This window comes from Condylura cristata, unplaced genomic scaffold (genome assembly GCF_000260355.1).
Source record: "Condylura cristata isolate star-nosed mole 26May11 unplaced genomic scaffold, ConCri1.0 scaffold00003, whole genome shotgun sequence".
Lineage (NCBI taxonomy): Eukaryota > Metazoa > Chordata > Mammalia > Eulipotyphla > Talpidae > Condylura > Condylura cristata.
The window spans coordinates 49,856,285-49,881,451 of NW_004567104.1; the positions used below are offsets into that span (position 1 = coordinate 49,856,285).

Genomic DNA, 25,167 nt, shown 5'->3' on the forward strand with positions numbered 1-25,167 from the left:
GAAGGTATGTCTTGAAAAAAATGTAAAGATTTTGTAGAAGGGAAAGTAAAACCAGTTAAGCTACTCTTAATAATTCCTAAAAGGCTTAATACCCACTATCATAGATGACAAATTAATTACTGAGAAAATGTTAACATATAGTTGAAATTTATGATGTAATTTAAACAAATAAGATAATAAACTAAGTATGTTTATAAGATTAGATATAAAATGTAGTGCTAAAGAAATAATTAAAGGTTAGACAGGGGATTAACACTTTGCAAGAAGAATAACCTCTCAGATATAATTATCAGGAGAGCAGCAATATCACCTTTAAGTTTCTCTTTCATCATAGAAGGCAGCTTAAGCCTTAACCTGCCTGACTGATTACCACAATACAGACCAGGGAAAGGACAGCTAATACCAATTCATGGTTTAGTCGTCACAATCTCACTTTCTGCTGCATTAGGTATTATTAATTGACATTTTATTTGTAAACTTTTTTATTTGTTAAAGATTTATTTATGTATGTATACAAGAACTGGGGGTACAGCTCAGAGGTGGGGGGATAACTGGATTTGCCAGAGACAGAGGAGAGAACAGAACAGAGAGATTGATTGAAATATACTGCTGAGGAGAGCAGAGAGAAAAGAACAGGGAGAATGATTGAAATATAGTGCTGAGGAGAGCAATGGAAGAGACTGGAGAGGTCTGCTGCACCACATGGGTCAGCTCTCCCGCCCAGGCATCAAACTCCTGCTGCAATGGCTGCTGATGGCCTCATAGTGCTGAGACCCTTTGCATCACCAAACAGGCCCTAATTGATGCTTTAAATTTAAACATAAATCTGAAGAAAGGTAAATCTATTCCCTTAAATCATAAGCATTGTTCTAAACCAGTGTTACCTCCACAAAGGAAAAAAAAAAAATTTGCAGACATAACATTTTGTGACTATGACCTCAGAGTTGGAGTAGTGCTTTTACATGAATCATATTTTCCTTTTATGGAGAAATCTCAGAATAGATAGGAAGCTTTCTCAAAACATAGAATCTGAAAGTGCGCAAACATTTGGCTTCTGGCAGTAGTACTATTGGTTTCACAATCTAAAAATACTCAGTGGGATGTTTAAGCCCAAAACTTTCATTTTTTTAATGTTCTTAATTTCCTCCTTTATATAAGTTTTATCTAATTGTTATTTATTTGTATTTTTTTATTTTTATCTTTTACTGTGTAAATGATGGCTTACAACACTGCATATGATTTAGAGGCACAGATTCACACCATCAGGTATATGTTACCATACCACACCCACCAACTAAAAAAGTTTCTATACAATGAAACTATCACTTTAACAAACAAAATACCCTAAATAGGAGAAACTATTTTCACACCATACGGCAAGAGATTGAAATCCATGATCTACAAAGAACTCATACAACACAACAAAAATAAATACTCCAATCAAAAAATAGGCAGAAAAGTTAAGTAGGCACATCTCCAAAGACATAACGATGGGTGACAGGCACTGAAACAATGCTTATCACTTATGCTCAGGGAAACATATATCAAAACCATGAGATACCAATCACACCCGTGAGAAAGGGCCAAATAAAATAAACAAAAACCACAAGTGTTAGTAAGCTTGAGAAGAAATACTGTTTGAATGTACAATAGTTCAGTTTCTAAGGAAAACTATATGGCGCTATCTCAAGACATTAAAAATAGACCAACCATTTGATCCAGCAATTCCACTCCTAGATTCCTATCGAAAAAAGTAAAAAACACTAGTCTAGGGAATATATACACTCCTATATTCATTTCAGCACTATAACAATAGACAAGTTGTAGAAACAACCTAAGTGCACAAAGACAGGGAGTGAATTAGGAAGATGTGGTATATAAACACAATGGACTACTACTCAGCTATTAAAAATTATTAACCCTTGCAGTGTCAGACAACACACATAGAACTGTTGGGGTTATGCTAAGTTAAATAGTGCTGAAAGGGAAATATATCAAAAAGAATTGCTATGTAGAATATAGAGAAAAAAAGCAAAGGGTGAGATAACATCAAACCAGTAACAAACTAGTAATTGACCTTTAGAGCTGAGAACTATCAGTGTCCAGCACTTTTATTCTGGAATATGTGATGATAAAAGTATAGACAACTATTTTTGGTGATAGTGGCAAAAGCAATTGTTTCAGTGTTACAGCATTTTCACCAGTATCATACTAAACCTCTTCATAAAGAAATGAAATATATTTTAAAATCCTTGGATTTCTGAAATTGTTAAAATAAATAAAACATTTATTTGTGGCTTTTCAGTTTATTTTTTAAGCAAACACATGAAATGTTCAAAACAAAGGTTCCTTTAAAATGAAAGCCACAGGTATGAGAAACTAATGATACTTTACAGTCAGGCACAACCAGCTACATGAAATTACACATTCTCAGTCACATGGCATTAAATACCTTTCGATAAATGACCACCTGTTAAAGTAGAAAAGTGAAAAGTGCTGACCTAACTTCTCATTCAAAAGATAAAATATGGTAAATACATGCAAGTAACCATTTATATGGAGGACGCTTACAGCATACAAAATATATTACATGTAGGTAGGTATTTGAAATTACAGTTTGGCCTCTTATTTATGCCATCATTTTTAACTACGATATAAACAAAAATAAATCACTGAAAATTTTAATACAGACTTAATAAATGTCAGTATCAAAATATTAAAGAGATTTTTATGCCATATCAAGTAGATGCATCTATCTGGTATAATAAAAGGAACTTTTGGGAAAAAAAAAGAATCATAATTATTCCGTAAATAATGTAAATGTGTAACTATAAAAGGCTAAATTCTGCCTTATATTCATTTTATTATACTTTTAGCATATAATCAAAGAATTAACTGTTACATAAAGTTGTCATATTTATCCAAGAATGATTGGTGAACTTAATATAATATATACATGCTGATGCTGATTTACATAGATACCTGACACCTTTCTGATATTATATTGTATTATTTCATTAATAAAATTATACAAACATTAAAAATTAAAGAAAAGCCAAAAATAAAAGACATCAAGGAAAATACATATAGGAAAAAGGTACAGAAATATTAAAGTCACTTAAAAAATAGTTCATGATCACTACATTCTTCTATATCTCTCTGTCTCAAATGCCTGTCCCCAACCCCACCACAAAACAATGATATCAAATTAGTTGCTATTTCTCTCTCTCTCTTTCTCCTCTCTCTCTCTCTCTCTCTCTCTGTGTGTGTGTGTGTGTGTGTGTGTGTGTATAATACTTGGAATGGCTTCTTCAATCTTTTGGAAAAGCCCTTTGCTGCTGACTCTTCCCTTGTCATAAACCATGTCATTTAAGACTCTCATATGAAAACAGAGATATATCAATGAAAGTGTACAAACTAAACCACATATGTGCAGCAACTGATTTTTGAAAAAGCTACCAATAATACACAACAGAAAAAGGACATGCTCTCCATAAATGGTAAAACTGGGCATCCACATGCAAAAAAAAAAAATGAAGTTAGAACCCTATTTTATGAAAAAAAAATCAATATTAGCATTATATCTAAGAGCTGAAAATGATGCTTCTAGAAGAAATCATAGAGCATATATGCTCCTTAATATTGACCTTGGAAATAATTTTTTTGGATATGGCATCTAATCACAAATAACAAACAAAAAAATAATTTGACTACATCAAAGCAAGTGTGCAAGTGGTTTCTGTACAGCAAAGAAAACCATCAACAAAATAAAAAGGCAACCTACAGTATAGAAGCAAATATTTGTAAACCATATATTTCCAATAGGGGTTAATAGCAAATATATGTAAGGAACTCTTATAACTCAATGGGGGGGGGGAGAATCCAACTAAAAATAGGCAAATAACTGGAATAGAAATTTTCCTGAATAAAATACACAAATGCTCAGCAAGTTTATGAAAAGGTACTTAACATTACTAATCACTTGGTAATACAATCAAAACCACGATGGGACACTACCTCATCTGTTAGGATGGCTAATATCAAAAAATCAAACTAAACATTTGGCAATGAAGTTGAAAAAAGGAAACACATGTATATATGTACACTGTTGAAGACACTTATATTGGTATAGTCATTATAACAAACCATGTAGAGATTCCTTAAAAAATTAAAAGTAAAGCTGCCATATTATAAATCCCAAAGAGATAACTTTCAAAGAGATAGCAGCAAACCCTTGTTTAGTGTAGCATTATTCACAAGACATGGAAACAAAATAAATGGTAAATTTCTGCCAATGGATGAATGGATTAAGATCAGATATATTTAGTGGACTATTATACAGCCTTTAAAAAGAGGGAAATCCTGCCATTTGCAACAACATGAATGAACTTAAAGGAAATTATGCTAAGTGACATAAGCCATATAAACAAAATCATGACATCACTTATACAGAGAAAATTAAAGGCTGAACTCATAGTAGAAGAGAGCAGTATAATAGTTTATCAAAGGTTGGAGCAATGTGAACAAAGGAAACATTTAAAATAAGATAGAGTGGTAATTGCTGAAGCCTGTAGGGAGCAGTATGAGTTGTTCTTTAATAAGTAAGGAGCTTCAGTTTTGCAGATGAAAATTTTGGACATAGCAGTGTTGGTTGCTCAGCAAGATGGATATACTTAATACCAGTGAATTACATACATAAATAGTTTTACATTCTATGTAGTTTATCACAAAAAAAAAGACTATATGGATATTACCTCCTGTGAAAAACCATTGTTAATACAAATGATACTACCCTTCCTTATACTACATGAAATCCTGTGCATATTCCTACTACATAATATTTACCATATTGAATTATAGTTTCTAGTTTAGTATGTATCCTGTTCTATGCTCAAGAAATTCAAGATTCTCAGAGAAGTGGTTCTACCTCAGAATACAACTAGAGGGTGCAGGCATACTTCTTACTGTATGGTAGCCAATTTAAAAAATCACTACAATCGCCTGATCTTTGCATTAATGAATCCTTCTAGATTTCCCCAAATCTACCATTGTAAATCCCCTGAAACACTACAGTTTTCTCTTTATCTTCTTGCCTTACTTGAGTGGTCTTTGGCAAATTACTTAATCTCTTTGTACTTTTTCTCACTTATATTATAGGGCAAAATTACACCCCAGTTGAAAGAACATTAAATTAATATCATTCATACAGAAATTATTTCCAGCCCACTTTTTGCCCTGTTTGAATTTGATTACCCAGGACCAACTATCATCCTGTAGCACAGACCAGATGCACGGTCATAGGCACATGCACAACCACAACCCACCCAGACACAACCAGTCCTCTTCCCTTCTCATCACATTCTTTTGCTCTTTCTTGATTTGAGAGGGAGGCACATGATTCATCTTTTTTTTTTTTAATTTTTTTTTTATTCATACAGAACTGGGGTACAGGCCAGAGATGCGGAGGGTGAGAGGATTCACCAGAGACAGAGTAGGGAGCAGAGCAGGCAGATCCACAAAGTACACTGCTGAGGGGAGCAGCGGGCGGGTCAGGAGAGGTCTGCCTCACCATGTGGTCACCTCCAGGGCAGGCGGGAATAGAACTCATGTGCAAGTGGCTTTAGCTTCTCAGTGCTGTGCATTAACCCGCTGCGCCGCTAGGGAGGGCCCCTGATCCATCTTTTTAATACCAGCATGAACCATAGTTTCTGGAATTCAGCTAGTGGCCCAGTAAATGTGGAATGGAATGATTAAATGACTTGACTGACAATGTTTAAACGTGTTTCAGTGTTGTACCAGAAACATGCGTGAGAAAAAGTAATTTCTTTCTTAATTTGAGGGAGTAAAAGAGTATTTGACTGTCCTGTTTATGCAAAATCAAAGATTAAATTCCATGCCAAGTTCTGCATTGCTCACATAGTGACAATTTTTTTAATTAGTTGTTTGATTATATTTAAATTTCTTTCTGTAGAACTCACTCCTTATAGGACATGAAGTTATACTTACTTGATACAAAACATGATAGACTTTATACAAACAGCATAAGAAATAACTTCATCAACACTTAAACACTAAGAAATAACTGGTAATTTTTTGTGTGTAATTTTTATTACCAAAGTTGTGTAACTCCCTTTAGAAATGACAAGATTTATCCCATCACACTTGTTGGAAAAATCAATGAAAAATGAAAATCAATGTTTTCCATCTTACAGGGAAGTTTCAGTGTGTTTTAGAGATTTTAGTATTCACTTGCCAATAACTGCTAAATGAGCATGGATAAATCATTTAAAATTTTTGTCTCATTTCACTAAAATTAAAACTAGAGTTTTCCTTGTAAACACCAGCTTTCCATACACCTCTAAATTCCTATGTTATGTACCCAGTTGTCCAATAAATACAAATATAAATGCTAATATACTGCATTACATTAAGAAAATCAAAATATGAAATACTGTCTATTGCAACAACTTATAGTATAAAATAGAAATTTCTATGACAAGATTACAAAAAATATTATTTTTTAAAAAAATGTATCACTTGAAAGCAAACAGATAAAAATGTTAATTACATTTTAACATAAATATCTTAAATTTCACTAAAAATACATTAGTTAAGAGAAAACTTTTATAAATACATTTTTCAAAAATACATTTTTCTACAAAGAACTTATATACTATACAGAATACATCCCAGAATACATAAATATATCATAAATTTGGTAATACCAATGCAAAGGTAGCATTATAGTACTCAAATAAGTTTGTCATTAAGTCTATATAAGTTCAACACATAATTTGTTTTGTCAATTACTCTGCCTCCAGTTTGTTTTCTTTTCCCTTCTTTTTTTCTCAGCTTTATTAAAGTATAACTGACTAGTAAAATTGTACGATTTAAAGCATACCATGATCATGCATGAATAAAGGTGAAAGGTGTCCTATTAACATATCCACAACATCATATTTTTAGCTTTTTAACTTCTTTGGCTAGAACATCTAAGTTCTACTCTTAGCAAATTACAGTCACACAATTCATCAGGCATCATTTAATTGTGAAAATATGTTCTGAGAAATACAGTTAAGTGACTTCACCATCTTGTGACTTCCACAAAGCATAATTACAAAAACCTAGATAGTATTGTCTGTTACACACCTAACCTACACAGGATAGCCTACTATGACTATCCTTGTTTATTTGATCTCAGTGAATAAAACTCAACAAATAAATAACGTGTGCGCACATGTGTGTGAGAGTGTGTGTGTGTGGATCCACATCACATTATCCTTTTTCTATTTTCATTAATGTGCACTTGGATTTTGTCCCTATCATGACCACTGTGAATAATTACTACAGTGAACAGAAGAATATAGAGATACCTATTTGTTACCCTATTTTATTTCCCTTTTTATAAATACTCAAAAGTGGTATTGCTTGATCATATGTTAGTTGTATTTTCAAAAAATCGTTTTAGGATATTCTATACTGTTTTCTTTATTGGCTGCACATATTTCCATTGCCACAAATGGTGACGTAGGGTTCTCTTTTCAACACATCCTCACCAACCCTTGTCTTTTTTATGAAAGCCACTTCATGTGACTATCTTAGTGCCAAAAAAAAAAAAAAAACTGGTGTCAACACTAACATCAAAAAGCTTGTCTCTTCTTTTTCTCAGAAATTTTACACTTGCAAGTCTGCAAATCAAGTCTTTACCCCATTTTGAGTTTACCTTGTGCATAGTGTAAGATAGGTGTCCACTTTTCATTCTCTTGTGCTTCTACAATTTTCCCAGCATTAAAGAGACTATATTCTTTCCAAATTGTGTAATATTGTCTCCTTTGCAAATAGTTAATTGGTCACATATGCATGTTTCATTTTTGGTTTCTCATTTCTATAATTTGTTAGATTCCACTGATGTATGTGCCATTTTTAAGCCAATACCAAACAATTTTGATAATTAAGATTGAAATCAGCAAGCATGATACCTCCAGATTTGTTCTTTGTCAAGATCTGATTTAGTTCTTCCAGGTCTTTGGTTTTTTGTTTCTGTTTTCCTGTTTCTGTGACCATAGCCTTGAAATTTTCATAAGGATTACATTGAATCTGCAATTTGCTTAGTTTAGAGTGCATGGTTTAATTGTAAATTCTTCCACTCCAGGATCATTAAGTATCCTTCCATTTGTCTATGTTGTCTTCATTTTCTTGCATCAATTTCTTAAAATGTTCATTGTATAGATCATTCACTTTTTTGCTTAAAAATATTCCAAGGTGGCCCTCCTTGGTGGCACTGTGGGTTAAAGCACAGCTCTAAGAAGCTTAAGCCACTTCCGCATGAGTTCGATCCCCGCCTGTCCTGGAGGTGACCCCCATGGCACGGCAGACCTCTCTTGATCTGCCTGCTCTGCTCTGCTCTGCTCTGCTCTGCTCTGCCTCAGCAGTGTACTTTGTTGATCTGCCTGTTCTGCTCCCCACTCTGTCTCTGGTGAAACCTCTCACCCTCCGCATCTCTGGCCTGTACCCCAGTTCTGTATGAATAAATCTTAAAAAAATATATATTCCAAGGTATTATTTTTGATAAAATTTTCAATAGGACTGCTTTCTTAATTTCTTCAACAGTTTGGTGTTAATATACGGAAACAAGTGATTACTGTAAATTCATTTTGGATCCTGCAATTTAACTGAATCTCTTTACAAGTTCTAGCAGTTTGTTTCTGAGCCTTTAAAGCTTTGTAAATATCATGCCGCCTGCCAATAGGCACAACCTTGCTTCTTTTCTAGTTTGGATGTTTTTTACTTCTTTTTGTTGCCATACTGCTATGACTATTATTTCCAGGACTGTGTTGAATAAAGTAAAGTAAGCATTTTTGTCTTATTTCTGTTCTTAAAGGAAAATTTTTCAATTTTCTTCCATTGAATATATTACCTGTGGGCTTGTCACAGATGACCTTTATTATGTTGAGGTATGTTCCCTCTGTACCCAGTTTGTTGAAATGCTGGCAATCTTGAAATCCAAGTAGAATGTCAGTTATTAGATATTTTAAAATATAAGGCCTAGAAGCATACTGATTTTGTTCTATACTTTGAAATAAGTTTATTTATTTTTATTATTGAAGTAACAGACTTTTTTAACCTACAAGAAAAAAAATAGATGACTTAAATACCACATTTAATAGGCTAATAGAAAAGGACTGTTTTCTATGCAGCTCTAAAAAGTAACTATTCACTCATTTTATCTATTGTTAAAATGCTTTTAATTGTATTTTTGAGGTAACATTTGCATTTCTTAATTATTTTTCTTGAGGTAACAGCGATATACAATTCTGTATATGACTCAGAGTGTAGTTTCATACCTTTTCAGATGTAGAGCATCACACCTCACCCACTATCAGAACACCTATATCTCTTTACCACAAACCACTGCACTTTCCCTACCCCATTACCTCCTCTTTCAGTTACTGCCTCCCTCCCCAATAGACTCAAATCAATAATAATGTTTCTATGCTCTGTTTTGGTTGTTTAATTAGTTCCTTTGTTTTGTTTCACTCTGTTTCTGGGTGAAATCCTCTAGTATTTGTTTACTCCATCTGGTCTATTTCACTTATTATCCCCTCCAGGTCCAACTTCTTGTTGCAAATGGCAATAGTTCATCTTCTTGTACAGTTGAATAGTATTCCATCATGTATATTTATCACAGCTTCTGTAATTGAGCACTTAGATTTTTACATAAGTTGGCTATTATAAATAGTACTGCAGTGAACACCAGGATACACATATCACTTCAAACTAGTGTTTTTGCATTCCTTGGATGAATACCAAAACACAGAATTGATGGATCATATAGTGTAACTTTTTAAAATTTGGGAAACCTCCATATTGTTTCCCATATGGGATGGATCACTTTGTATTCCCACCACATTTGTTTTTCTGGTTTTTATTATATGAGCTGTTCTTTGGGCATTGATTTGGGATCTGATTGTAGCTATTTGCATTCAGTTTATTTTTAAAAGCACAATAATAGTGTATAAAAGTTGGATCAACTGTGGGCACAATATTTGTGTTAATTGTGTTTTAGTATGTTAACCTGGTAAGTGGTAATGATGAGACTATCATGCAATATCTTGAATGCACTGAAGTTTCTGGAATTAGCACAAGCCATATGGTAAAGGCAAATTTCTTGGAAAGAAAAGGTTACTATACTATATGATAAGTTTTCTATACTTATCAATAAAGTTTTATCATTACAAAGGATGTTTCAAATTATACTCAGGTAAAAAGAAATACATGCTATCCTTTTGAGAGAGTGGGTCCATGTCTCTGCTGTAATATGCCTCTTAAATTGCTAGTATTCTATTGAGGATAGCAGCAAAAATGATCCCTAACTCCCCTGGGCTGAACTAGGAAACTTTATAGACTCTAATTAGGCAATGTCTTATCCAACTTCATAATTGAGTTTTTAGCTTAAGAACTAAAATTCTAAAATAAGTTATTTGGAAGACATACCGTATGATCAGTGACTAAACAAGTGTTGGGCTTTGTCCACACATTATTCATTTCAGTTGTTTTAGTGATTACCTTAAAATTTTTTCTTGCACCACACAATGTACAGGTATAGTTGTTAATCAAGCCTATACTTTTATGATGCAGAGGCTGATGACCTATTCTAGGTCAGCCTCACTCTTGCAGCACTGTGATTTTTAGCTGAGGTATACAATTACAGGAAGAAAAGGTCTGAAATCAATTAATCCCAATGAGACTGATGATTAATTCTTGATGCCTACATCTCAGGTGCTGCCCTGATTACCAACCTTTTCTAAAGGCAGTTCTCTAGACACTCTAAGAAAGATACTTTTCTTTTTAACTAGTTTTCAGTCTTAATGCTTGTAAACAAAGTGTTTTTATGGGTACAGATGGTCATCTAAGTCAGAGCTTCTCATAACACCTGCATCTAAATTCTGCAGTGTGCTTACTGAAGATGAACATTCCTAAACATCTCAAACAGCCTTCACAATCTGTCTCTAAAAAGTTCTTAAGCATTTCTTACAGGTACTAAGACTTAAAAACATAAAAGGCAGGGAGGGAGATAAGAGGTTAAAGATTCAAACTGTTTAGCTTTTCACTGGGTACTTAAGTTGTCATTATGGCTCATTAATAATGACTGTGTGAATAGTGCCTAAAAGGCAGTTTAAATACACCAGGAAAAGTACATATATACAGAATAAATCAAAGTTAAATGACAATATTAAAGTTATATTCAATTTTTAAAAAAGGTGCATAATCTAGAGAAAAATAAATTTTTCTTTACTAACTTTTTCCCAAATTATTTTTATTATCTTAAAACAGACCATTAATTAAAAAGAAGAGTTTCAGTGTTTTTAGAGGATTTCAATATATTAATATAAAAGGCCACCATTTAAATTAAATACCTTTGCATTTTTTAATATTTTAAGATTTGCAAGAAATTCTCTTTACCTCTTAGAAAGCATACTGTCCATCAAGTTTAAGACCTTTCTCTCTCTGTAGTTTTTAATTTGCACTATTAGTCTGGCTAAGTGACTTAACATCCAATAAATTCCATCAGTAAAATAAGTGCAGTAATTTATACTTATCTTAGAAATTATACTTACTTAACTTAGAAAGGTGAAATTGAAAAAATGAAATGGTAGAACTAAAATAATATAACTTACAAAGCATTTGGTCATTTTCTTTTCCCTACTATGTAAAATTTTCCATCAACTGGAGAGATTGCTATATATAAAACATAACCAACTTTGCTTTTTTGTTGTTAGAGAAACATCCATTTGCACATAAAATGTTATCCAATTATTTTTGAACTTAAATTAGAACAGATTTTTTAAACTACAGTTCCATGCAAATTATGTGTGTAATATATAATATAATATAATATGAAGTACAGTACAGTAATAAAAACATACACAGTTTAAATTTAGTTATTTTAAATATTACAGTAAATGGAAATTTGGAATTATGTGAACCCCTCCACTGTAGTGAAAAAAAAAAAATGAAGACTTAAAGTAAATAGCATAGTGTTTTATACTTGTATGTGTGCTGGTAAAACGATAATAAGTATTAGGTCAGAGTGGAGATAACTGCTAAAATGGTTATAAAAGCTGCAATAAAAGCTAGGCTGCATTTTAAAATTCGGAACAAAGTACAACAATTCAAACTTAAAATACATTATTTAGTTAAAATGCATCCCATCTCCTATGTATGATAGCCATAAACAGTTAATACAGAATTTCAATCATCAAATCAGAATATTTAAAAGAACAAGTTAAGGGGAAACCAATGCTACCTATATTCCTCCATGACTTTGGAAGTTTGTGCTTACAAAGCTATAGAATGTCATACAAATTTAAGGAAAAAATACACATTAACTGCTTAAAGCCATTTTTTTTAAGTACTAAGTAGCTCCCAGTATCAATGCAGCAAGCAATAATCCACAGTTTTTCCTCTGAGCCCTGCTAAAAGAGCACTGGCTCCTTATAATTCAGCTGTTATTTAGCACAATTTTATCAGAACGGGAACATCATCTGTTGGGGGAGAGCACAGATTACTGCATTTAACTTCTTGAAGTAAAAGGACATTGTTGTATTTAACTGCCCCCTTCCTTGCTGTATGAACTTGTTTCCCTTTGATAAGTTCGCCAAAGATGAAAGCAATGATCCCATCACTCATCAAATAAAATTAACTTTTGTAACTTTCCCCAAAAGTACTTTTGATAGAGGACACCTAGCAGCACAAGAAAAAGTAGTGTGTGTCCCACATTGTGTCCTTTTTTATGGATAATAGAGCATGAACTGGGATAGTTTCCAAATTCTGAAACACAGTCAATAAATATGAACTTAGTCTGAAGTTTTGCCTATGAGATGATGTAGAGATCTATTTCCTGATCCTAGTGGTGCCCATCAGTTTACATGAGTTGCTATTTTATTTTTGTATAATTTCTCCAAATCTGAAAATATGTACTACAGATTCATTTGTCAATGACAATATGTAATCCAAATTAACCCTTTGATTACTAAAAATCTGGGAGGATGTAAAGTCAGCTCCTAGGGGGATATTAGACAACAAAGAGATTCTATTACTGGTAGCTGTCACTGCAAAATGTATTGAAAAGCTGGAGGTACTGAGGAGAGAGAGTTTGGCATTCAAGAAAAAGCAGAGGCAGACAATCACAGCCATGTTCCTTCACTTTCGCTAAGACATCCTCTCATTTTCACTTTGTCTGCAAAGGAAGGCCAAAATGATGTCATGCTCATTTCCATGAGCAAAGCACAGGTGGACAATCCATTCCAGGCCTTCATGAATATGAAATTAAAAATGATATATTTAAAGTATATGAAACACGATTCCATATATTTAAAGTTACCACTTTATGTTTTACTTTTTTGAAAAGGTCACTTACACATTGAACTGCATTTCCTGATTAGAGAAAGTGCACATATAGTGATTGGTATCTTTCTTTCTAAAAAAGTAACACATATTTGCCTGCTCAAAATTTTGCATGGGAATGCTATCATATAAGATGCATGTTACTTCCTCTGAAGCAAGCAGGAATTCATTTTAGGATCAGATGAGAATAAGTATCTGAACCAACTGCTATTCTGAACAATCTAAAAAAGTCTGTGTAGAATCCCAATTAGCTGAATGGCTAAATTCTATTTTTTAAGGGATTTTTTTTTTTTTTTTTGGAGGGGATGGGATGATTTTCAGTTTTTTTCCTCAGAAAATGTGTACTACTATGTTCTTTTTCCCCTGGAGTATAACAGACTTTGATACAAGTTTGTTAAATATTGGAAGCTATGATGGAGATGGACAACATCTCAGTCATACAAAACTCTTCAACAGAACAAGACACCACTAACTTGAAACAGTTCTCTTGACTGCTCCAAAATGACCCCAGAATTTCCAGCAGATTGTGCCATGTGCAAGTGTTTTTTCCTTATTCTCCTACCATCCCTGTTATGTTCTCTTTCAATAACAAACAATCTCTCACAGAAAAATGTGGGATTCTTGTTAATGCAGTGCCCTCAATTCAAGAAATTTTTGAAACAAGTATCTCTCTATGAAGATTTGGGAGGAGGCAATTACTTTTATTCCAATTTTGATTTTCTTTTTAAAGGTATTCTAGAACACTTCAGTATCCACAAGAAATGTTTGTTATCACAGCATCCTCTGAGGCATCACATTGTCATGGAGCCATAATACATCTAGAAAATACAGTTAAATAGGGATCTTAAATTTGCTGTGTTAAAAAAAAAAAATCAGAAAACTGTGGAAAAGATCAAACACATCATTCCATAATATTGTCAATGCTGCCAAACTAAGTGTCGAGAAGTGAGAATTAGGGAAAGAAACTTCCTTGCTTTCAATCAGAGGTTGAGTCTAAATTCTTCCTCTTCTTTCAACTGTCTTTACTAACCAAAAGGTTTTTCAATTACACAATTTTAGAAGATCATACCTGTCTGTCGATTCACTCCTGCAGTAAAGTCAGATGTAGCTGGTTTCTGTATTGTCCTCATTCTGTAAAAATCCCTAGGCTTAAGTCTTCCTTTCCCTTCCCTTCTTTCCACCTGTAGCGAGGTAGTTAAACAGTGTTTGTTTTTGCTGCTCTTGAGCAAGTGGACTGGGGATGACTCAAATTTAAATAGAAATTTAAGATACCCCACTACTGTCATTAACTATAATATTTCTTAAAAAACATGATAAAACCGGGCCCTCCCTGGTGGCGCAGCGGGTTAAAGCACAGCACTGAGAAGCTAAAGCCACTTCCGCATGAGTTCGATCCCCGCCTGCCCCGGAGGTGACCACATGGCGCAGCAGACCTCTCCTGGCCCACCCGCTGCTCCCTCAGCAGTGTACTTCGTCGATCTGCCTGTTCTGCTCCCCACTCTATTTCTGGTGAATCCTCTCACCCTCCGCATCTCTGGCCTGTACCCCAGTTCTGTATGAATAAATAAAAAATCTTTTAAAAAAAAATGATAAAACCAATTCTCTTGGTTTCAAGAACAAACCCAGTCAGATCACTTATTAAAACTTTTATGTTAAATCAATATGATCATTTGGATACTTAGTTTTTATTTATATGTAGGATGTTTTAAACTTTGAGTGCAGAGTTAACCAGCTCAAAAGTACTTAAAACTGAAGTCTCTGGAGGAGTCATTCATTTTAAGTCTCCTTTTGTTTTTATATATTCAAGATGATTTCTGACACATGTGAGATTTATTTCACATTTTATGTACAACTCATTATTTGCATACAAAATTTTATATTTCCCTTCATTTTGTCTTTGCTATATTGCCGATGCTTTACTATCAGGTCAACTATCACTTTAATTTTATAACATCATCCTTATAGTTGGGGAGCAAAAATTATTTCATTTCCAACAATCATATGAAATCATAATCCATAAAGTAGCCATAGCTCATATTTTAAGTTAGACATATTTATTTTGTTTCTCCATACATTAACTCATATATGTAAATTTCTGTTCCTTGACTGTTTCATTTCTCTTAACAATAGTTCAGAAATATGAACTTAGCTATGGAACAGATAAATCCATATTATTCAGGTATGAGTTCTAATCATTCACTGACATCTAAGTAACCTCATCAGTCAAATCTGAAATTCTTAGATAAGGGCAGTGGCTTGTCTTTGTATTTTCTAGCACACTGGCAAAACACAGCATCAACATTTTATTTAAAATTTGAATAAAATATATTTTCTGTTGAAGGACTTTGAGAATTATTGGAAAATAAATTAAAACTTAAGTGTTCATATCTAAGTATTAAAAAATGAAAAAGTGAGAACCCAAAATGTAATTATTTCATATTATAATGAAAAATTATTTAAGAACTTCATACAAGCTAACAAGTTCATATGATTTTACAATTTGGTGACATTATAGGGGGAAAAAAACCTTTCATTCAGCTTTAATGTGTGTATTTAAACTATGGAATGCTAAGTTTAAAAATAAATTCTTGTTTTAATTCTGTATTAATGGAAAAGTCTCAACAAAAAGATGCATACATATGTAGGTTTCTGGATTTAAAAAATTTTTACATGTGTAATTTTCATAAACTGACAAACTTCTATTTTAATAACCTGGGTGAAATACCATTTTCTAATCTATAAAATGAAGTTATATTATAGCAAATTATTTACATTGTCTGCTTTAACACAGCAGTGTAAACAACAATTAAATTGGAGCATGTCGATTTTTATTTTAAACCATACTATCACTATGTTACACCAACAATATATGAAATTCTGTGTTTCTTTTTCAGATAAAAATTGAAATCTCCTTCTGAGATATTCAGTAAATAATGCTTAGTAAATTGAATATATAAAATAACTAAGGTAACACTAAAGTATCCTCATGACATTTTAATATTCTAAAAGTTTCCTCGGTATTGGGTTATTTTGTTATTGACATATTAGACTGTTAAAAAAGTAGAACTGTGTATGATTTTAATTTTAGAAACTGACAGAACTCTTAGGATTTTACATGAAGCTATCTACTAGTTTGATCAGCTATTTGCCATCCTAACTAATGGTGACTACTCATTATTTCGCTGGCATTAACAACATAATTATTAAGAATATTTTAAATTCAGAGAGAAAAATGAAAGGAAATTTCCAGAGTTATTCATTAAAGTTTAAGCTGAGGGTGTTTGTCATCAATTAAGACATCTATTATTGCAGAACTTTGGGAATTTAACCCAGATATTAGATATTTATACCAAGAGAGACTCTTTAACCAAACAGCTCATTTTTAAAATAGTGCTATATATCAGCTATTCTTTTATATCTGTTTTGCTTTCATTTTTGCTATTTTTACAGATTTACTACTCCATTATATTTTAAAATAAATTTTAGTTGTCTGAGATATCAGTTTTCACAACTTACTTATTGGTATCTACATAGTTTAATTTGCTATCCTTTAATAATTCTATTAACTCTTCAATAATTCTATTATCTCGACCAATATTAAAATATTATGGCAACATAAGGAATAATTTTCTGCCTTTAAAAGTAAAAAGTAAAGTGATAACAAGATACAATTAAAAAAGCAATTTGAGGGCAAGCACCTCAATTAGTTTAAAATGATTTTTACTTAGAATACATATTAACATAATACCTCTCTATTTTAAGTGTATAAGACATTTCTCTTTATTCACTTGTTTAAAATATACCTGGTTATAAATTTCCATATGTTGGTATTTTAAATGTTAGGCAAATGTTTTTCTTTATTCAGTGTATTACATTATTTGTACTAAGACCTTTCTTCTCATGCAATGTTCATGTCCCACAAAATTTAAGTATCATAATACAGTACAAAATAAAAAAATATATAACTCATTTGACAAATTTCCTAGGTACTTTGCTGTTTTAATGTTGAAGCATTAGACTGCTAATAAGTAGACCTATGGAGAGATTTTAATTTTAGAAAATGCCAAAAACTCAGAATTTTGTACCATGTAATCTATTAATTTGTTCAGCTATTTCCCATCATATTTACAATTTTGTAACATTATTGGTCAATTAATATAACATGAATAACTATGCATATAATATTTATATACAGCATTACTTTTTATTAACTCCAAATACCCACAAAGATAACATTAGAACAAAGTAATTAACTATTTCTTTGTCCTGAACTATATAGATTTTTTAAGAAGTTATATTGTATATCTTATGATCAAAAAGTATGACTTTCATACTTGAAGTTATGAAATAACATAGGTGAAAGATAGGAGTTTTCAATTATCTCCACTAAGGTTATGTCATCAAAAAGGCCAATAGCTAGAGAATTCAACAGTATCCTGTGAAAGTAGGGAATGTAATTTCAATACATGAACTGAAAATACACACTCTCACCCCAATTCTCAATCTACAAAGGCAGTTAAAATATGACTCCTGCTAGTATAATGGACCACGTGAGAAAATAAGAAGAATAATGAACAGCCATATACCAGAGACATTTTGTGGGGGTGGAGTGGGGAATGGGATCAAAAACAGAGGGATGGGTGGGGGGGAATCGCATGGGACTATGATGTTGGCACACGGGTGACTTGGTGATGGGAAACCCATGGGGATTACAACTGAGATGAAAAAAAATGTACAAAATGATGTAAAAATAAACTATTATATATAAAAACAAATGACTTCTGCTACCTATAACTAAAAACTTGCATCTTCAACAAGAATCAGTTCATAATTTTTATTATGAATTTTATATTTAACCAACTTTAAATAAATGCACTATAATAAGCCAAACTTTTGACAAAAGTTGGCTCCAGGTGGCAGTTCTTTTGTACAGATGATATATTTTCAAATGATATTTATACATTTTATTTTAATGCAATTAGATAGCATATATATTCATTCACAAAACCAACACTAGAAAAGACTTGTGAAGCAATTTTACAAATTAAATACATAAAAAGGATGGAGATGTTTCTTTACTCCTTTTCTTTCTCCAAGTCTCACTTATATACTGTAGAATTCATCTTGTAAAACTTACCAAGTATCCAAAGAGTAAATATCAAATACTCAATGATATAATATCACTAGAGCAGATTGGGTTTCTAAAGAACACTGACTATATGATAATTATTGTGGTTGTCTTAGTACCCAGAATTAGACACAACGGAGATGATTAATCCATGACTGTTTTTTTAACTTTGAGATGAAAAGTAATGAAATGTTAAATAATTTACAAATATATGGCATATATTTTATGAGGGCTAATCATCAATACTATTACATACCAAACATGTTTTTTTAATGTTTCCTCATTGATTTTGAAACTAATATTAAAAGAGAAAATTTCCCTGCCAGATCTAGAAACTTTCACTGGGTCATATATTCTGGAAGGGGAAGTTCTTCTTACACCATTTACTACAGTAAATATCCCATCTTATCAAACAGTAGGCCTTCAATAAATAGGTTTTAAAGACGAATGTATTTACTCAGTTTTAGTTTATTTTTGGAAACCAACATTGTCATAAAAAGTTGATACTGAATAACTTATAAAAACTGTATTTTCTGCAACATTCTAAATATTAAAGTAAACGTAAAAAATACATGCTTATATATGTGACTAAGAATATTTGGAAATATTTAAATGAAGCATCTCCAGAGCATGAATTTTCTATTAATTATATACTATGTACTTGGGATTTTTATATAATTTAGAAACTTTTATGCATCTGTATAGTTAATAATTACCTTCATATAATATTATTAAAATTCAACTCAAAGTAATGGGTAACTGTCAGGGGAATTTTTTAGATTATGTGCAATTTACTATTGTTTGGTATCCCTTGTTCCTGTTTGCATGATATATCCTGAAATCACAATTTCTTGTTTTCTTACAAGATTTCTGAACATTTGTTTGCCTCTATTCATTTATATAAAATACAGAGGAAAAAACACTAATGAAAATATTTGGAAATACCTATTTGATATCAAGAATCACTTAGTTCTGTTCTCTAAAACAGTAATCTGATCATAACAGATGAATAAAACAGGCATATTATGCCAAATTTCCAACTGCTCTTTATTAGCTAAAAACTAGTCTGTAGTGTCTTGTAAAGAAAGATATCCCAACTTACTTGTGCTATTATACATAACTGACTAAAAATATTATGAGAAGTTGTATCAGAAATATATAGAGAAATTGCATTTGTTATGCAACATGTGTTTACTTTACGTACTGACATAGCAAAGCTGCATTTACTGATGAAATATTAGATCACAGTTTGGAGTAAATAAAATGAAAAATGGGCATCTCACCCTCTACTATATATTTCAGTTCTATCTAAACCTTCCTATCCCTTGCCAATTTCCATGAGTTGATTTTAAGGTCCTTTTTGGGAGTAATGGTTCACTTATTTGGGTTCCCTGGGGAAAAAATGTTGAATATTTGTATTTCCCTGAAAGTCTAAGATGATACCATAAATTCTGTCTCCCAAATATATCTCAAATCTATTTTTCTTTCTCTAGCTCTAGAGCCACAACTCAAGGCCAGGTCATCATATAATTCCTCTCCTAGACAACAGCAACAGACTGTTAATTCTACCTTTGCCATCTTCCAATCAACTCTCTGCTGACTGCCCATAATGCTCTTAAAAGGAAAACTGGCTCATTTTCTCAATAATTTCCCATTTTACCTAAAATAATATAAAACTCAATTCTTTACCATGGCTCCTTTTCTCTTCTGGGAGATCTGGTTCCGATTATATTTCAAACCCCACACTGTGCTCATTCTTCCTTGCTAAACAAGTTACTATCACACTAGAGCTGATGTTCTACCAAGATCACTACCCCAAAAGATCCCTACCTAGAAAGCACTTCTTCCCTTCTGCACAATTAGTTCCTTCTCTTCCTTGAGAACATGTTTAAAAGTCACATTTCCAGATAAGCCTCTCTAACCAACAATTTTTAAACAGCAAGTCTCTCCTGTTACACACTGTCTCAATGACTTTATTATTTCCTGCACAGAATTTCTACACCTTTTTTTTTTAACCTAACTTTTTTTTTAGGTAACACAAATTCCTTACAGGAAAGGTGAATATTTCAAAAACAAAAAGATATATTGTAAACATTAATTTGTCCTATATATATCATTAGATATATTTTCCTATATATCATTAAATATATGTTTTCTCTAGAAACATCTATATAAAACTGCTATACTCTTGTTATTTCTAGTTAGAAGAAAATAATATTAAGAAACATTAAATGATTTTCATGCAAGAAACAGGTCTTATCCCAAATCTAATGTAAATAACACTTGGGTCATCAATGACATTTTCTCTTTTTTTCTGAACTCTAGTTACAATGACTAGTTATATGATGACCATTCCAATTTGTAAATATATACATTGTTAACCAGATTCATGTGATTATAATCTCTTGCAATTTTACAAGTATGAGTAGTTTATCCCTGAAAATGAATTTCATTTAAATGAAAGTCCTTTTAGAAATCTTTGTAAATCAGCCCAGATTTCCTTATTTAACAAAACACTGAATAAGTTTACTCTTGAACTTCTTAAAAAACTGTTCAGTTCTTCCCTGTCTATAAATACAAGTATAATATTCAGTTTTAAGTTTATGAGCAATAGTTATCGTAGTCCAACTAATTTTAATTGTGAATTTTAGTGATCAAATATTTTTCTCCTTAGGTGTATCCACTTGTATCTGCATGCAGCTCAGTATATTTTATACTTAGTTTATTCAAAGCAATAAGTTCTGTGGTACTATTGAGTTAGCTTTAAATATTTAGCTTTTTTATTTCATTTATCACTGAATTACTGGTTAAAAAATCAATTCACACATTCTTGGTAGTAAAATAAGCTAATAAGATTCTTGAATCCAACCCACATTTTGATTTAATTATTTAAGTATATTATTGATTTAATTTTGGAAAAATAAATCACAACCTGAGTACTTCAACTACTTACAAAAACAGAGTAACCTTTGAATCAATGAATCCTTGGTAACTACTAATTGTTGTAATTGACACAGATACATGATTACTTACCAATGAAACAATATTGTATTTTATATTCACTTAAGTGTCCAGTATAAAAATACAGAAATAAGTTTATATATATAGATATACATATATATACACACAGATATATATATATATGAGCTTATATTTTCATATATATATGTGTGTGTGTGCTTTCTCAAATAGAATAAGAGAAATCTGAATACGAATCATGTTTTCACTTACTTAACCCAACCAAGTGATATAAGAGTATATCTACCTTCGAATCCATCAAAGTCTGTGAAATACAGTCAAACTGATTTATTTTATCTTTATAATATAGAGTTTCATAGACACTTAAAAGAGCTGCTTCCTATAGTCAAATTATTCTTACCACTATTTTAAGCACCATGCCAAAAATTGAGCTAGGCTAAATGATAATGACCAAAGAAACTAATTATGGAAAACTAGGAGGGTGGAAGAAAGTGAATACATTCATTTCAACCATGAAGGATATTATATTGTTTGCGAAAGATAAATAATATTGCATATTTATTTTGTAAATATCCTTAATCAGAATGCAAGTTATATAAATTAAGTTTTTCCTCCATATAGTGGCAATTTTTTCAAATAAATTTGAATATTACTTACACTACATGTATAAAGATACAACTTATATTTTATGTTATTTTTTTCTACATCCTATATCTACTCTAAATCTTTTTAGAAAAATAAGTAGGATCTTTTTTTTGATTTGTGTTATCTACATATGAAACTATATATTAACAAACTTGTCTCAAAATGTTCATAGGGAAAAAAAATTGTAATCTGATATTTCATTACCATTAGTGTGATTATTTCAGTATTAAAAAGTTATGATGATGAATAGTCATAATAAAAGCTATTATAGGGAATAATTTCTAATCACTGAATTTAGATTGTAAAGTGTATTTTATAAGTAATCACTTGTGATTGAAAAACACAAAATCTGAGCATACACTGTTTAGACTCAGAAGAATTCCTCTGACTTTTGCCCACCTTAAGCTTGGTAGTTTTTTTGCAAGTACAAGTACAACCTTATGTATCACCTGTGTTTTTAGGATGTTAATACAAATTCAAATTTGGAGTTGATTTTAATAGACTATCTCAATGATCCTATTTACTGATGAGATCCTATCCTGCTAATGGGGAAACTGAGTAATGCTCATTAACTAACATCACATAATTAATAAAAGCACACATTACCAAAATAAATTTTCCAGGTAAAATATCTTTAAAGAGTATGGGAAAGTCATTAAAATAGCTAATTAAAAACTACCTTGAGAGGTTAAACAACTCCTCTATGACCTCAAATTTAATATGAATTCCAAAAGGTCATACTTACAGTTGATAATTTCGTAGAATGACACTTTTGTCATTTGGAGATTCAGATGTGTTTTAATTATATAAGTGTTCCTAGGGTCTGGGGCTGTTACTGACGTATCACATGCACTACATAAACTGATATGTTGATTTAGGGAAATTATTTCACTGAAATAACTGTTAAATACTTCTAATAAACTTGACTCCCAAAGTATACACCTCTTAAAAAAGTCCTAGACATCTAAAAAAGATTTAGACTGACAAATATAATTAATACAAAATAAATATAAATATCTGCCTTTCCAGTTATTAAAAACTTTCTCTTTACAATTAAAAGGCAAATAATTATGTTATTTTTAAAATTCTTCTATTTTCACAAAGGCAGATTAATTAATTTACCCCTTTTACATGTAATGCCAATAACCCTTAAAAACAAACATGGGATGTGTGTGAAGGTACAAATGGCCACCGGAGAGCATGGCACTCTAAGTGGTATTTATTATATGAGACATTATTATATGAGGCATCCTCAAAGGTATGGCAGTTATAGATGACTTCCAAATTTACATATGCATTCACAGTAACAATCTAGTAAGTAAAACAATGATGAGAATTAGAAAAACATGCCAAAAGTAATCATTACATAAATGAGAACTAGCTATTGAGTCTGAAATATGTATCCTATAGAATGGTCAATATGTGTTTAACCAAGACTGTGTTGTTTCATTTGTGTCTCTGTCCACCTCACCTTCCCCAAATAGTGCACTTTCATATCATCTGTGCTCCATTTTTAAAGGCTGTATATTTAATTGACAATTATATCCTAAGTTTTAGATTTGAAATCTTTAGAAAAGTGTGGCAGAACAGGTGACCTAATGGCGGTTACTATAGTGCCACTGAGAGCATCCAGCCAGGTAGACATGAGAAACTTTTATGCTTGTTTGCCACTTGGTCCAAGGGAATTTAGATCGTACAGGTGATATTTTTATAGCAATTTAAATACTTCTAACAGAAATCCAAAGAGATATGTTTCATAAACCTTGTTTGAATAGCGGAAGAGAAATGTTCACAAATTCTAAGGGCTTTCCGTCGGATAAATCTGACTTGCACTTTTCAAACACTATTCACCTTCACTTTACAACTTTTCCTAAAGAAACAAAGTCTTCCAAAAATGTCAGTGACTTGACTTTATGAACAGAATACACACTCATGGGAAATGCAAACTTAGAAGCAGCCCCCTCCCCCCAGGATCCACAAGAAAAACCAGTGTAGACGTACTCTAGTGGCATCTGGTCTAGGAATAATTTCCAACAAGTCTACACTCGGTCTGCAAGGGGTGAGGGAGCTGGGGCTGCCCCAGAGAGGCTAAAGTGCCTGAGCCAAGAGGCTGGTGTTTGGTCACTGGGCACCGCGGAGGCAGTGCGCTCGGTCTGAGCGCATGTGGGGGTATCAACCAACACCGAACCTAACCTGGGGGAAGAGCAGGGATTCAACCGCCAGAAGCCCCAAGTCTCCACCAAGCCAGAGTCCCCCAGCCTGACACCCCCCCGCCCCCATCCCCCGAAGGACCCGGCAGCCGGGAGCGGTCCTGAGGCCGCCAGTGGGACCCAGGCGTTGCTGCTGCTGCTGCTCACGCAGGCTTTTAAAGACATGTGGCAGCAAGACCGACCGCAGCTCGCGAGGTCGCCGGTCCCTCGCGAAGTGGACAGGGCGCTCTGGTGACCCCTCGCGTGGGGAAACGGGAGAAGCCGCGCCCGAGAAGTTACCTGCAGGAGGCGACCCGAGCACGGGTCCTGCCGAGCCTCAGCTACCCTGGCCCTTACCTTGGTTGCTGGAGACGTGACTGCAGTCGCCCGGCCAAGCTGTCAGCAGGGGCAAGAAGAGACCAAATTGGAAAAGAAATTCCCGGACTTCGCAGCCCCCCATGGTTCTCCTCGGCTCTCTTCCCCTCCTCCTTAAACAGAAGTGCCAGCAGCGCAGCCAGGTGTGCCGCGTAGGGCAGCGGTCCGGGTCCACGTCTTCTTCCTCCTCCTCCTCTTCCTCCTCCACGCGGCCCACAAGGGGTGTCCCGGGGCGCCCCCCGCTCGAGGCCCCGGGGGCAGGGCACGAAGGTCCAGGCTGCCCAGGTGCAGGCGCAGCTGCTTCGGAGGAGGACGCTGCCTGCGGCGCCAGGGAGCTCCCGGCGGCTGGAGGCGAGCGGAATCGCATCCACCACCGTGTCCCGCTCGCGCGAGGACTACTCGCTGGGGCCCGGGAGAGCGCGCGCGCAGGAGCGAGCTCGACTG

The 25,167-nt window shown here is 33.2% G+C and overlaps 1 protein-coding gene across 2 annotated transcripts in view; it reads right to left on the minus strand.

The window, feature by feature from the left end:
- The window catches only part of EPHA6 (EPH receptor A6), a 563,177-nt gene extending 538,050 nt beyond the window's left edge, over window positions 1–25,127 (minus strand). For both annotated transcript variants that reach the window (XM_004675273.2, XM_012734527.1), the window contains exon 1: window positions 24,706–25,127. In XM_004675273.2, the coding sequence (XP_004675330.1) occupies window positions 24,706–25,090 (385 nt within the window). In that variant the 5' untranslated portion in view covers window positions 25,091–25,127. The remainder of the gene's footprint in view (window positions 1–24,705) is intronic.
- Between the last annotated feature and the right edge of the window lie 40 nt (window positions 25,128–25,167).